Source organism: Mustela lutreola, chromosome 9 (genome assembly GCF_030435805.1).
Source record: "Mustela lutreola isolate mMusLut2 chromosome 9, mMusLut2.pri, whole genome shotgun sequence".
Lineage (NCBI taxonomy): Eukaryota > Metazoa > Chordata > Mammalia > Carnivora > Mustelidae > Mustela > Mustela lutreola.
The window spans coordinates 96,022,951-96,037,374 of record NC_081298.1 but is presented as its reverse complement, the minus strand read 5'-3'; the positions used below and the strand labels follow the sequence as shown (position 1 = coordinate 96,037,374).

At 44.0% G+C, this 14,424-nt stretch overlaps 1 protein-coding gene and 1 pseudogene across 4 annotated transcripts in view; one reads left to right on the top strand and one right to left on the bottom strand.

The window, feature by feature from the left end:
• Nucleotides 1-2,637: 2,637 nt before the first annotated feature.
• LOC131808401 (adaptin ear-binding coat-associated protein 1-like) lies at nucleotides 2,638-7,941 on the bottom strand (annotated as a pseudogene).
• A 2,899-nt stretch (nucleotides 7,942-10,840) lies between these two features.
• Nucleotides 10,841-14,424, top strand: part of SLC4A5 (solute carrier family 4 member 5) — a 107,560-nt gene continuing 103,976 nt past the window's right edge. For 2 of the 4 annotated variants that reach the window (XM_059188097.1, XM_059188098.1), the window contains exon 1: nucleotides 10,841-11,342. In XM_059188097.1, coding sequence (XP_059044080.1) covers nucleotides 11,216-11,342 — 127 coding nt within the window. In that variant the 5' untranslated portion in view covers nucleotides 10,841-11,215. The remainder of the gene's footprint in view (nucleotides 11,343-14,424) is intronic. The other 2 variants (XM_059188101.1, XM_059188099.1) reach the window with 2 other exon arrangements.

Here is a 14,424-nt window from a genome sequence, read left to right as displayed (position 1 = left end):
TGCAACATGAATTTTAAGGTACACATAATTTCAGTCCATAATAGTATCCACGTAAGTGCTAAGAAATTATATGCTCTTACTTCTGCCTCAAAGTTGCCCATTAATTAAACAAATTGATAGAGCCCCTTCGCCTGTGAAGGAACAGTCTCCTCATAGCACTGTACATGGAAAGGTGGGCTAGGGAGAAGGGAAAGTGGTGGGAAAGCAACCTGTTTTTGAGGTTCTCTAGGTGCTAGGTACTAGAGCCTTCACTTTGGGAAGACTCAGCTAGAGCTATGACCCTTCAACTTAATAAATGAGGATATAACACATTTCTACTGAAGAACTTGAAGACTGACAGAAAGGGGCCAGATACCTTGGCAGCATGGCAACATGGATATTCATCATGAGCTAAGTGGTTTCAATCTCTCTGCTCCACAGATCAGGTTAGAAGTTCTATACTTGCCCATGATTAAACACTGGGGCAAATACCAAGTAAAACTTTGCTTCATGTGGAGCAACAGGATGGAGCTACAAGGAAACTAATACTGCCCTAGAATATAACTGAGAGCAGCCCCTTGAACTTCCTTCATCCAAGCCATACCTACAGGCCAAAGGTGTGCTTCTCAGCCAACAGAAAAGAATAGTGGAGATGCCACTTTCCCACGTGAACACAGGAGAGGGGATGGAGCTGCAGTCAGCATGGATGCAGGGAAGTGAGGCATAGAGCAGTGCCCAGGGAAGACAACTTTCTCCATCCCTATCCCTGCCCAGATTCTGAATTATAGACACCAAGGCTAGTCCATCCACTTTCAGAGAATTAGCTCAGGGAGAAGGAAATACAAAGATTTCTTGTCCCCTGAAATTGCTAAACAAGGCTTCACAAAGAGGTGCCCAAGGATCATGAGATGACTGAAATAAACTGAATTTAAAAGGTGGAGAAGAATTTTACAGACGTTAGAGGTCATTTCTTCCTGGCCTGCTGAACCCTTCGAAATAAGCCACAAGTACAGTAAGTCCCACTACTCCCGCCTTGTTAATGAGCAAGAGACGGCAGATACACAGCAAGTAACATCGAAGAGAATGACATAAACCAGCTTGCGTGCCCTGGGAAAGTTAAGGAAAAGACTGTCCAGTAGTTTTAGTTCTGGGACAGAGAAGGGGTTTCCAACTTAAAGATTTGTATCCTCAGGGTCATGGGTTATTTCATTTTAATTTTTCATATTTTATTCCTGGTATTAGTAGCTTGAGAAAGAAGAGTTTTCATAATTACTGATTATAAGGTTTATAAATACCCCACAAAACGCTCCATTTCACAAACAGTAACATTTCCTGATCTCTTTAAATGCAATTTAAATCCTTATTTTATAATAAGTGCAATAATAACTTAATAAAGTATAGCTAAATATACACAAAATACATATATCCTGAACTACAGGAAGGTGAGGAAGTGGTTTCCATAGCCATATTTGATTTTAAGTACGTGTTTCCACAATAAACAAGAACTAACAAATATGTTAACAAAACACTACCCCAAATGCTTATTCTGCCATCAGCTCTTTAAGCAATTCCATTCCAAGTACTACTAAAAGCATGTATTTTATTTTATTTTTATTTATTTTTTTAAAGATTTTATTTATTTATTTATTTGACAGAGAGAGATTACAAGTAGGCAGAGAGGCAGGCAGAGAGAGAAAGGAGGAAGCAGGCTCCCTGCTGAGCAGAGAGCCCAATGCGGGACTCGATCCCAGGACCCTGAGATCATGACCTGACCCGAAGGCAGCGGCTTAACCCACTGAGCCACCCAGGCACCCAAAAGCATGTATTTTAGATGCCTTAATCTGATTTATGAGAATGAGTTCTCCTACAACTTGACATGTAGTATATATAAGCCCCAAAGTTTTTAAGTAAAAAATCTTACAACACAAGCATTCATGTGAAATTTAGTTTCTCCAAAAAAAATCACTCATTATCTAAAGAAAAGAATAGAGCAAATTATCTTTAAAAAAATTATTTTTAAAATTTCTTTTCCGTGTTCCAGAATTCATTGTTTATGCACCACACCCAGTGCTCCATGCAATACATGCCCTCCATAATATCCACCACTAGGCTCACCCAACCGCCCACTCCCCTCCCCTCTAAAACCCTCATTTTGTTTCTCAGAGTCCACAGTCTCTTATGGTTCATCTCCCCCTCCGATTTCCCCCAACTCCCTTCTCTCCATCTCCCCATGTCCTTCATGCAAATTATCTTCTAAGACATAAACATTCTTACAAAAGACTACATTCCAATATCAACTTCTACTTAACAAAAATACAAACCAGTTCACTATCTTTATTGTCCAGTTTTTATTTAAATTCCAGTTAACATACAGTGTGATATTAGTTTCAGGTATACAGTATAATGATTGAACAGTTCATTATCTTTAATAATCTGCTAGATTACTGTTGTCTAGAAACTTCAAAATACATGAAACACATATTTCAGGTATCACAGTGTCAAAAGTGACATTTAGGTTTCACATTTTAAGCAACTGTAGTAGACGCTTACAATGGCACAAAGACACCTAATACAAGTACTTCTTCATCATTTAGAGTCAAAAGTCAGAAGGAACTGTGTTTTGCAAAATAATTTAACTTTTGTGTGGTCATTGAAACCCAATAAGCAGTTCAAGTATGGTAATATCAAAGCAGCAGTTAAGATCTCAAATCTCACACTAAAATTGAAGACATGAAAATTTTGTTCATCTTTCAATTACATGAAACTTACTGCAGAAAATATCAGCTACTATCAATGGTTGCCCCACAAGATAATGAAGCTTCAGAAATTAGAAAAAGTGTCAAGATCCATAGTAGACTTCATCAAATTCTTTTCCAGACTGTTTCACAGTAATCACGAGTAACCTTAGCAAACTTCCCTGGATCCTTTCAAATCAAGAAGATGAAATCTTCAGCTTATACTTGACCTTGTCTTTCTTTTCTTTTCTCTTTTAAAAAAGATTTTATTTATTTATTTGACACAGAGAGAGAGATCACAAGTAGACAGAGAGGCAGGCAAGGAGAGGGGGGAAGCAGGCTCCCCACTGGGCAGAAAGCCTGATGCGGGGCTCTATCCCAGGACCCTGAGATCATGACCTGAGCCAAAGGTAGAGGCTTAACCAACCGAGCCACCCCAGGTGCCTCTTGACTTTGTCTTTCAATTGACACTGCCTTGTGCATCATTTCAGGGATGAACTCTATGACAAAGTCTTCAAGAATATCCCCTGGCTCTGTGTGAGTATTCTGATCATCCCCCAAACAGATATATTATATATTGAAAGTGTTTAGAAAAAGTCTTTTCTGCACCTTGTCCATTTTCTTCATCAAAGATGGGGTTTTCTTCCCCATCTTCTCAAGGTCATTTTTATTCTTCGAGTCCATTCTTGATGTTCTGCCGAGGCTATTCAGTCCTGGACTGAATAGTCAGTTGGATGGCTGTGGTGCCAGGTTTGAAACAGAGCTGGATGCAGGGCCAAAGTCTCCCCAAGTCAGAGACTGGAGCTTCTGTCATGAGAGGAGTAGGAGAAGCCCATCCTAAAATGTTATCTGTGTCATTGCTTCCGTGGTTAGATTTGGAATGGGTGGTGGGGGCAACATGACTGCTCATGACATCCTCTGAGGATAGAGGGGGAATAATGACTTTGCCTCCAAGTGGGTCTGGGAGTAAATTTAGGCCCCCAGTCCCCTGTAGTCCTGGGCTTAGAAACCCATCATCTCTTGGTTGCAATGTTAATGTTACTCAACTTGATGATCTGTCCTTCTTTGAGGCCCAGATCCAACTTGGGATGAATGTCCAGTTCTTGAGATTCACTGGACAACTTAGATACTTACTTTACCCACTTCAAGTAATTTTGTGGGAGGATATTAAATTCAAAGACATCACCTGATCCATGAAGTAAATATCAATGAAAGCTCTATGCCCAGTGTCATCCTGGGACCAGATTACACAGTAGAAGCTAGAATCTGTCACTATCTCTCCTCAGCAATGATAGGATATTGTTTCTACTGGTGCTCAAACAAAGAGCTCCCATGATATTTTATACTCGAGTTGATAGGCAAGCTTCCCTTTTGAAGTGATTTGGAGGTGACTAGTCTAAGTAGGCTGGCCTGTAGCTGTTGTTGGAGGTAGATGTTGACATCCAGCTTCATACAGAGATAAAGGCTTGTATTTCGCCTATGCTATCTTGGCCCTACTTTCCATGCCTACTAAGTCTCTTTTAATCTCTAGGTTCTTTCTTGCTTTCTTTTTCCTTATGATTTATTTGTTGAAGGAACTATTTCTCAGAGTTTGGATTTAAAATATATCCTTGTAGTGTTAATAGGTTCCTCTGCCTTCCACATTTCCTATAAATTTTTAGATTTATAGCTGTGATTCTCAAAGTGTGGTCCGCTCACCACCAGTATCCACACCACCTGGAGATTTGTAAGATATGTTAATTCTTACACCACAAGAGGGGCTGGCCACCTCAGAGGGTCTGGCCATCAAAGTCACCATCTTGGTGAGGCTTAGCATCCCATTTTTGAAGTCATCCATTGAAGAATAAAGGTCAATACAACTGGGGTAGGGAGGGATATAATTTTGGGTGAGGTAGTAGTTGGTCTCTTGATGGGATGGCATGGAAGTATTTCTAGGTTTTAATCAATGAATAATTAAATTTTTTTGCATCATGTCAGAACAAAAAGAATGGTGGACTTATGGCTTAAAAGTTAACTTAGTTGATTTCATGTACTTTGGAAACTATATGCCTACGAAGAGTCCAAGTTCCCCTGCCTTTCTTGGAGAAGTGTAGGGACAAGTGTTCACTCTCCCTCAATGCTTAGGCTATCAAATCTTGACATTTTCTAGATGACAAAGTAGCTCGGAAATGGCAAACCCTCTCCTGCCATTTAGTTTTAGGCCACTTCTGGACTTGGCAGTCGAAGGCACCTGGTTTAGACACTCCTTGGTCGGATCCTTCACCCGCAGCAATGGCTCGTCAAGTGTCTGTAGAGAGTTGAAAGCAAGGCTTGTTTTCCCTTCTGATCTTGGTGGAAAGGGTCAGCCCATGACTGGCCATTCTAAAAGACAATCAGAACCTATGCAAACAATTGAGCAAGGACCACTGGGTGAAACTGAACTTTTGTGAACTCATGGAGAAAACACAACTTGCCTACTGAATTGTGAAATCAAGCTTTGTTTTCCAAAGTATTATATCTCAGTGGACAAACTCTAAGATAAATTAAGTGAGACCCATGTTGATACTCCTTTGTAAAAAAAAAAAAAAAAAAAAAAAGGCAAAAGATAGACTGTATGCATTTGTCAACACTCTTAGAACTGAATGCTAAAAGAAAATGGATTTTACTGTAAATAAACTTTTAAACATGGATTGAAAAAGAGTAGATTAGATTAAAACTATTTTAAAAAATTATAAAACAAGTAGTTGACCACAACTTGCTAGAGTTTTCTTACATATTTACATGATACAGGAAATTCATTTTTCAGTGAGGGAAAAAGATTCTAACTATTTTATAAAGTAGGTAGTCAGGCTGCTGTTTTAAATGAAGATAGATGGTCTGAAAAAGAAATATCCCCACTGATGCTAGGTCAGTGGGGGTCAGAGTGGGGAAGGGTACAGAGGCTGGAACTTACCCATTCTGCTCTTTTTTTTTTTTTTTTAAAGATTTTATTTATTTATTTGACAGAGATCACAAGTAGGCAGAGAGTCGGAGGGGGAGTGTGGTGCGGGGGGGGGGGGAAGCAGGCTCTCCACTGAGCAGAGAGCCTGTTGTGGGGCTCAATCCCAGGACCCTGAGATCCTGACCTGAGCTGAAGGCAGAAGCTTAACCCACTGAGCCACCCAGGTGCCCCTCCATTCTGCTCTTGATGGACATTCGGATTGTTTCCAAGTTTAAGTACCTACAAACCACGCTGCACAAATATCCTTGTTCGTTTGGTTCTGGTACATATATGCAAAAGTGGAATTGCTTTGTTGTTTGGTATGTTTATTTTCAACCTTATCAAGTATTACCACATGTTTTTGCAGAGTGGCTGTACTGGTTTATCCCCCAGCACCAGAATGGGGGATAAACTTGCCTGGATTCAAGTGCTCTCCCATAGAGAGTGGGGGGAAATAAGTCATGGAAAGAATGAGGAAGCTGGGCAGGGGAAGGCCTTGGGTGCCAATCCAAGGAGCTCAGACTTTATTTGACTGCCCTGGAAGGCCTCTGGTGATCTGGGGACAAGGAACAGAATGCAAAAACAAGCTTTTAGGAGAGTGAGCCTTTAATGCTCTCAGTTGGTTTTTGTTGTCGGGACAGTGAGGATGGTCATGGGGTTGACTTAAGCCAGCAACAGGATTCAGGTTCACAAGAGAGAGATTTGTGGGGAGAAGGTGCAAAGGGGGAGCTGAGCAAATGCTGTGGGATCATCCCAACTGGATCATCCCAACTCTACCAACGCTTGTCTTTTTTTTTTTTTTTTTTTTTTTTTTTTTTTTTTTTAAAGATTTTATTTATTTATTTGACAGAGAGAGATCACAAGTAGGCAGAGAGGCAGGCAGAGAGAGAGGAGGAAGCAGGCTCCCTGCTGAGCAGAGAGCCCGATGCGGGACTCGATCCCGGGACCCCGAGATCATGACCTGAGCCGAAGGCAGCGGCCCAACCCACTGAGCCACCCAGGCGCCCCGCAACGCTTGTCTTTAAATAATTCCGTTAGAGTGTTTCATACTGCCTGTGGGGGTGTGTAGTACTATCGTCCTTCTAGAGCACATTGTGGCAGTATTCAGCAAAGATGAAGATGCACATGCCTAAAGACCTAGATGTCCCAAAATATACCAAAACAAAACAACAGGCAAACAAAACCACCCCAAAAGAGGGGATTTCAAGAAGGAAACAATTGTCAACAATGTACCAGAGAAATCTATCAAGAAAATATACCAGGGGGGTGCCTGGGTGGCTCAGTGGGTTAAAGCCTCTGTCTTCAGCTCAGGTCACTATCCCAGGGTCCTGGGATAGAGCCCCAAATCGGGCTCTCTGCTCAGCAGGGAGCCTGCTTCCTCTTCTCTCTCTGCCTGTCTCTCTGCCTACTTGTGATCTCTTTCTGTCAAATAAATAAATAAAATCTTAAAAAAAATTTAAAACTCTAGTTCAAGATAAACCGAATTCTTACATTTACTTCTCTTTCATCCCTAAGTTCAACTGAAACTACATTTTTTTTTTTAAGGAAAGAAAGGGAAAATTCCAAAGCAGTGCTGGAAGACAAGTATGGTAGCTCTCCCTTATCTAGATATGTTCCTAGACCTCCAGTAAGTGCCTAGAACCACAGATATACTGAACTCCCTATATACTATGTTTTTTTCCTGTACATACATACCTATGTTAATTTATAAATTAGGCACAGTGTAATTAACAACAACTAATAATAAGATAGAACGACTATAATGATATTCTGTAATAAAAGTCATGTGAATGTGCTCTCTCTCTTTCTTTCAGAATAGCTTATTGTATGGTACTCACCCTTCTGGTGATGCTGTGAGATGATAAAATGCCCACAGGATGAGAAGCAATGAGGGGAATAGCGTAGGTGGTGTGACCTACGTAGCCTTAGGCTCCTGCTGACCTGCTAATGAAGAAGGAGCACCTGCTTCTGGACCACAGTGGACTGCAGGTAACTGAAACCACAGAAGGTAAACCTGCGGGGAAGAGGGGGACTGCTGTACGATAGATTCTTTGGGATCAGACACTGAGCTCTTGTCCATTTGGCAGGAAAGTCCTCCAGCCTCACTCCACTCAGGTGGTTCAGGTTGGACAGCCACGTTCCTGCAGAGCCTGCTTCTGAGTCCTGGCTGAAAGGCTCAGGCTGGGGCACAGTGAGGGGAAGGGATGCCTCTCAGCCATCCCCTCCCGCCCTCACCTTGCGTTCTAGTTTATGGAACAGACACATCATCGTCAGTTGAAAGACCAAATGTAGCTTTACCATTGGTCAAGCCTTAGAAACCTTGTGGTACATTCTTGGATAGGCTTTCTTAAGCTCCATTTCACCCTCCTCATGGGAGAGATGGGAAAGCCCCAAACTTTACTTCTCAGTGTCCCTTCCTGCTAGACTTCTTCATGTAAACTGAACTTGCATCACACTTGCTGAGGAACCTGCCTCCTCATACAGAGAGAAGAGGGGTCACCTGAGAATTAGGTAGAGTGGGAAAGCCCTGCAGCCCCGAAACAGCAGGCATTATGGCGGTTGGTGGCTGTGGGGGCATGTCAGGCCATCTGTCCCAAGCCTCCACCCTGCCTGGCCCTTTGCTCACACACAGCAAATGAATGACTTCTACAGCAAGACAGAAAGGCTCTCAAAGTAAATAAGAACTCTTGGAACTATGATTTTGTTTTAAGCTAAAAAAAAAAAGTAATTAAGAATGTGCATTGGTTGACAGCAAAGGTGTCATTAGAGCTGGAGAGAGGAACAAACAAGCTTTCGGTGAACTCCCAGCGGACACTGGAAAGAGGCTGCCAGAGCAGTCCTCTCCCTACTTCCTTTATCAGGAAGGATCCTCAGCCTGCAAACCTGTTCCTTTTGTGCATCCTGTCCCTCACTAACCCAGGGTGAACCTCATCCTCTGATTCCTACACGAAGTAAAAAACAAAAACAAGAATCAAAAGCTAAAATATCTGAACTAAATATCCACATAATTTAAACAAAACCTGGGTGAGTAGAAGCCAAAGGGTCTCCCTGGAATGCTTGGCAGTGACGGCCCAACGTGTCTTCCCACCTGTGCCAACCTGTCCCACCCTGAAGCCAATCCTTCCATTCTTGTACAAAGTCCCATTCCACATTCCTTGGGGGCTCAGACACATTTGCTGATAATTATGTCTCTTCCCAGAATGACCCAGTCCTTTTCCTCCCCAAACCCACACTATACTAGGGAAACTGCTCCCTAGTTCCTGGGGTACACTGCATTATTCCGTCACTTAGGTCTTTGTTTTTATGGTTCCTTCCCTCCCGTCTGCTATTCCATATCCCACCATTATACCCTTTTCCTTTACGTCCTACTGAAGGCCATTTTCTCCATGAAGTGTTTCTTTTTCTTTCTCTTTTTTCCTTTTCCTTCCTTCCTTCTTTCCTTCCTCTCTCTCTTTTTCCTTCCTTCCTTCCTTCTTCCCTCCATTCCTTCCTTCCTTCCTTCCAAGAGCGTGAGGACGTGCACGTGCGACAGAGGCAGTGTAGAGGGAGAGGGAGAGCATCTTAAGCAGGTTCCATGCCCAGTGCGGAGCCTGACATGGAGCTTCATGAGGGACCCATGCAGGGCCTCCGCAGGCTGAGTCTCACGACCCCGAGATCATGACTGGAGCAGCAATCACGAGTTGAACGTACAACTGATTCTGCCACCCAGCTGCCCCTCTATGAAGTGGGTTACAAGCGTAGCACATAGGGCCTAAGCTATGGCTGGGGACTTCCAAGGTAAGCCGTGACCATTTATGAAATGAGTAAGTCCTCTAAACACATATGGTTTTTCTTTTACTAAACCTTTCCCTCCCTTTGTGCTGTTTTATGAGGCCTTGCACTCTTCTGCTTGTGTATTCATCTAATCCCTGATTTGGTGGAAATGCCCTGAGGCTGGAGACCACGTCTTCTAGGCCAGCCTATCCCGATCTGCCCCAGACAAGGTGTTTCGCAGGCTGAAGTGCTTTCAGAGCTAAAAGTGGGAAAGTGTCAGGCAAACCAGGGTGAGTCAGTCATCCTAGTCTTGCTAGTCTTTGAGTCCATGGATTATGGAAAGAAAGTAGGATGTAAGGTTAAAGTTATGGTTCAGCCATGGTGTCCAAAACACACCTTCCTACAAGTCTGCTGTATGTGTGGCTTTTCCACTGGGGGAAGCCCTCGAGAGCTAGGAACACAGTGAGGACTTTATACAGAACATCAATTTCTTATCTGAAAGAAAAGGTAAACCCTGAAATATGGGTCTGAAGACACTCAGTAGATCTACAGTAGGGCCTGTGTAAGAAAAGAGGTGGAGTTCATTTTTTTCAAGGAGCTCCCAGCCCCTGTTCTTCCTACCTCTATGTGTCCATGGGCTAGTATTATACTCTCTTGAGTCTCAGTTTCCATATGTAAAATCCTTGCCTGGCAGGACTGTTGAGAGTTAAATAAGAGAAGCAGTGTTTATCACTGAGCCCAGTACTTGGTGTCCAGAGGCCACCAAAGATTTCAACATGTTCCCTTTTCTCATCCTGCCTACTCTGTGTGCCCACAACCCAAACCATTTGCCCATCCCCCAACACCATGCCCACCCCCAACACTGTGCTCACTTTGCAACTCTGCATACCCATATCCCAACCCTGTGTGTTCACACCCAACCCTGTGTGCTCACACACCCCAACACCGTGTGCACACACCCAGTGCTGGGTGCTCACACCCCAACCATGTTTGCCCACACCCAACACTGTGTATCTGCCCCCCAATATTATGTGCCTGCACCCCCTACAGTGTGCCCACACCCCCCACACTGGGTGCTCACCCCCCAACACTCTGAGTCTGTCCGCCAACACTCTACCCACACCCTCAGCACTGTGTCCACCCGCCAGCACTGTGTGCCCACACCCCAACAGTGTGTGTCTACACCCCAACAGTGTGTGTCCCTCCCCCACTAGCACTTCTTTTCCCCTCACTGTCTCTGCCTTCTCCCTGAGCTCTTCCCACTGATCGGTCTATCTTTCCTACTTACAAAGCAGTTAAAATGAGGTTAAAATTCAGCACAAGACTTAGAACAATTATAAAGTAAACAGTCACAAAGTACGCAAGGCTTTTCTTGCAGGGTTTGATTTGTTCAAATGCCTTCTTCATTTCTCTTGGCCATTTCCTTCTCCGGAAGAGTCAGGAATTGGGGGTTGCAGAGCTGGAGGGGCTGTGGGATGTGGAATGTGCTCCATAATCTCAGGCCTCTGAGATGAGGCAAAGAGGACATCTTTCCTGAGGATTGTCCCTTAAAGAAGCTGATTCTTTCTGGGGAAATGGCTCAGTTGGCCCCATTGTGCTTGGGCAAGCTAAACCCACAAGTAATAACCCTCCCTAGGACATGCTGATTAGATAAAACAATAAGAATTGAGGAAGACAAAGACATTAGATTTAAAAACTTAAATCAAATGTTACTTTTACGGTGTCTGTGAATAGACAAAGACTTTTTGGTTCTAAAATAGTTGGTTGGTGAGGTAATAGAGGAGGGGCTATGTTAATAGCAGAGGTAGAAAAAAAGGAGAGGTGGCTGGGTTCCAAAGGCAAGGCCCACCCTAAAGGATTGGATTCAACGGTGGCAGAGGCAGCGGAGCAACCAGTTACTGCACTACTGCACGCGGGTGAGTAGAGTGGATTTTAAATATATGGAGTTAACAGCTTGGTTGTAGATTCAGGTTTGGGGATGTGAATGAATGAACCCAATGGTATAGGCAGGTGTCTCCAGCCCACAGAGGGTCAGTTGAGAATTTTGTTGCTCTTTGCTAAGGGCGGGTGCAGGATTTAGGGAGCAAAGATAAGGGACAGCCTCTTGCTTAATTTTTACCTATTTCAACATAGTGAAGGACAAGATAATGACCAGTTGTCCTGTGGTGGTGTTGCTATTCTGCATTCCCCTACCCCCACCTTTGGAGAGGGGAGCGTCTAGGGGCACGTGCATCTGTGCAATGTCAGACATGCACTGAGGGGCTGAGATCTAAATCTAGTTGTATTCTCTGCACGTTGGTCTAACTGCCCTTCTTAATCCAGGTTCTTCAGCCATGGTAGTCATGAGGCTTGGTCCTGTGCTTCCTTCGAGCTTCTTTCAATTCAATAAGGGTTATGCCCAGCATCTTCTTGGAGGCTTCTATGACTCAGGGAAACATGAGACTTATATAAAAACCCCTACTTCACCTAAGCTTTCCCACCCAAAGGAGGTGACCTTTACCAAGGATCTGCTTCTTGGGCTCTGGGAATGGGAGGCAGGTTATGCATGAGAAGCAGAGGAGCTAGTCCTCATCTCTCTTTCTAGATGTAATAGACTGTAGTTCTTGCAAATCAGGACTTCTGGGGATCAGTTGTCTATCCAAGAAAGGGTCACCCAGCCCTTGATGAAATTCTAACTTAGAAATCCAGAGCCCTTAGCTCTGTGAGCTTCTGTCCTCAAGAAAGAGTTTTTTACTTTCCTGCAATTTGGGACTGAGCTGTGAGCTCACGAGCTGAAGCATGTTCTCAGGAGTATCCTAAAACCTCACCAACTGTGCTCTTCTCCCCCTCGTCCCCCACTCCCAGCTTATTTTGGGTTGCCCAGTTTGAGGAGAGCCGTCTTTCCCCACCCATTGAAGGTGTGTGAGTGGCTTGTCGCTTGACTGAATGCCTGCCCACTCTCCCTTTGGTTAAGTTCATCTTATCAGAGAGGCAGTAATCAATACTCAGAGTTATTGATGGAGATGCTCAAATAGCTTCTCTTTTACCTCCCTGCTCAGTGACTGTTGATGGAGGCCTGGCCTACAAAGGAGATACTTCAGCAGGAGTGATGCTGTCACATAAAATAGAAGGCAGTGTGTGTTCTCTGATGTTACCATCCGCAAACCAGAACCAACCGGTCTTGGGTTTCCCTTTCATAACCTTCATCTGGAGAAAGCTTTGCTACTCAGCTACTCGAGATCTACTTCCCTGTCTGAAGAGTTGGGCTCTAGACTTCTTCAGCTAATTTATTCTCTCAGAAATACATAATTTGCATTATTTTATATAATTTTGAAGGAAGGAGCCCTGTAAGATTCCTTACGCAAAAATGGATTTGGCTTGGTTTGAAGCCTAATGGGGCACTGCAGCATTCATGCCTGCTCTCATACAGCATGAGCTGGGTCTGACTGCACCCTCCTTTTGTGTCTTAGCCTGCTTCCCCTTAATTCAGAACAGGAGTGGCTCTAACAGAGAAACAGAACATGATCATCCACACCTACTTCATTTCTATGCCTTTTACCCCAAACCTGGGCACACAGGTCATTTTATATCAGAATTCCTTGAACACAGGCTCTTTTTAAATTTTTTAGGATTTATTTGAGAGAGAGAGAGAGAGAGAGAGAGCTCACGAGCAGAGGGAGGAGCAGAGGGAGAGGGGAAGCAGACTCACCACCGAGTAGGGAGCCCAACACAGGGCCTGATCCCAGGACCCTGAGATCATGACCTGAGCCAAAACTAAGAGTCAGATGCTTAACCAACCAAACCACTTAGCCCCTTTATAAAGTGTATTTCATGAACTCAGTGATCTAGCTAAGGAGTTTTCTGAGATGAGTTTCCAAAGTACTGCCTTGTTGCTTCTAGCTGTCTAGCCAATTTTTACCATGGTGCACTAGTCATGTTGCCAGCGGCCCTGTCCCCATGCACTGAATCATATAGCCCTGTGGCTTACTGTGTACATGCAAGGCACTTTGCTGGGCTGTGGTGGCAATATGCAGATCAACATCCCCTGGGCCCTGCCCTCAGAAAGCTTACAGTCTAGCGGGAGGTGTAAGATACATGCATGTTGAGTAACAGTTGAAGGTAGTATAAGTGTTCCATTAAACAGCATGACTCATGGGGAAAAATCAGAAAGCAGCCTGAGTTTTACCTCTGATTGCTCTTTTAGATTTATTTGGTGTGGTTGAATCTTGCTTTGCCCCTGGATAAAATTTAGACAAGTCATATGATTGTTCTGGTCTCCCTCGGTCTCAGGCTCATTTCAGAAATTATAATGTTGATCCCACTGATAATCCAAACCTCAGTCTCAATTTAAAATTGGGGCCTCTTCCCATCCCAATCTGGTGTTGCGGAAGAAGAGAGGCCCGTGCTGGTTGGCGGTATGGATGGAAAGTCCTGGTTTCTACTCCTCCTCACTTATTCAGCTCCCAGGGTTCTGCAAAGGCTTCAGGGTGGTTGCCTGGGGAGGGAGAAGAGGTGGGAGGCATAGGAAAATTCTCTCTACAAGTGTCTGATCTCCAGCCTGACCGGGGTCCTCAGTGGGGACATGGCAATTCTTTTACATATCCCTGGTCTGACCCCTTGAAGGTCAACATTTCCACTACCCTCAAAATCCACCCCAAAGGCACACACTCCCCACCCTTACCACTTCTCATGGAGAAAGTCTATGTGGTCAGGTGGGAATTTCCTCTGCGTCTGCCCCTACCTACCATCTCTTCCCTTCCTTTTCTTCCCTCTCTTAGATGAAATTGCTTGCCCTCCTTCCTTGGTCCTGGTTCAGCCTTTCACGTCCTCTCTGTATCAGGAATCCCCCAGAAGCCAGTCAGTACAGGTTCGCCTGGCATGGAGAACACCAGGGTTCAGAGACTAAGGGTCCTTTTTTAAGGGCTTATTCCTTGTTGTGTCTCATACATTATAGCTCCTTGTAATCAGACTCTACCTCTAACATAACTCAGTCAAAGCAAAACAAAACAAAACAAACAA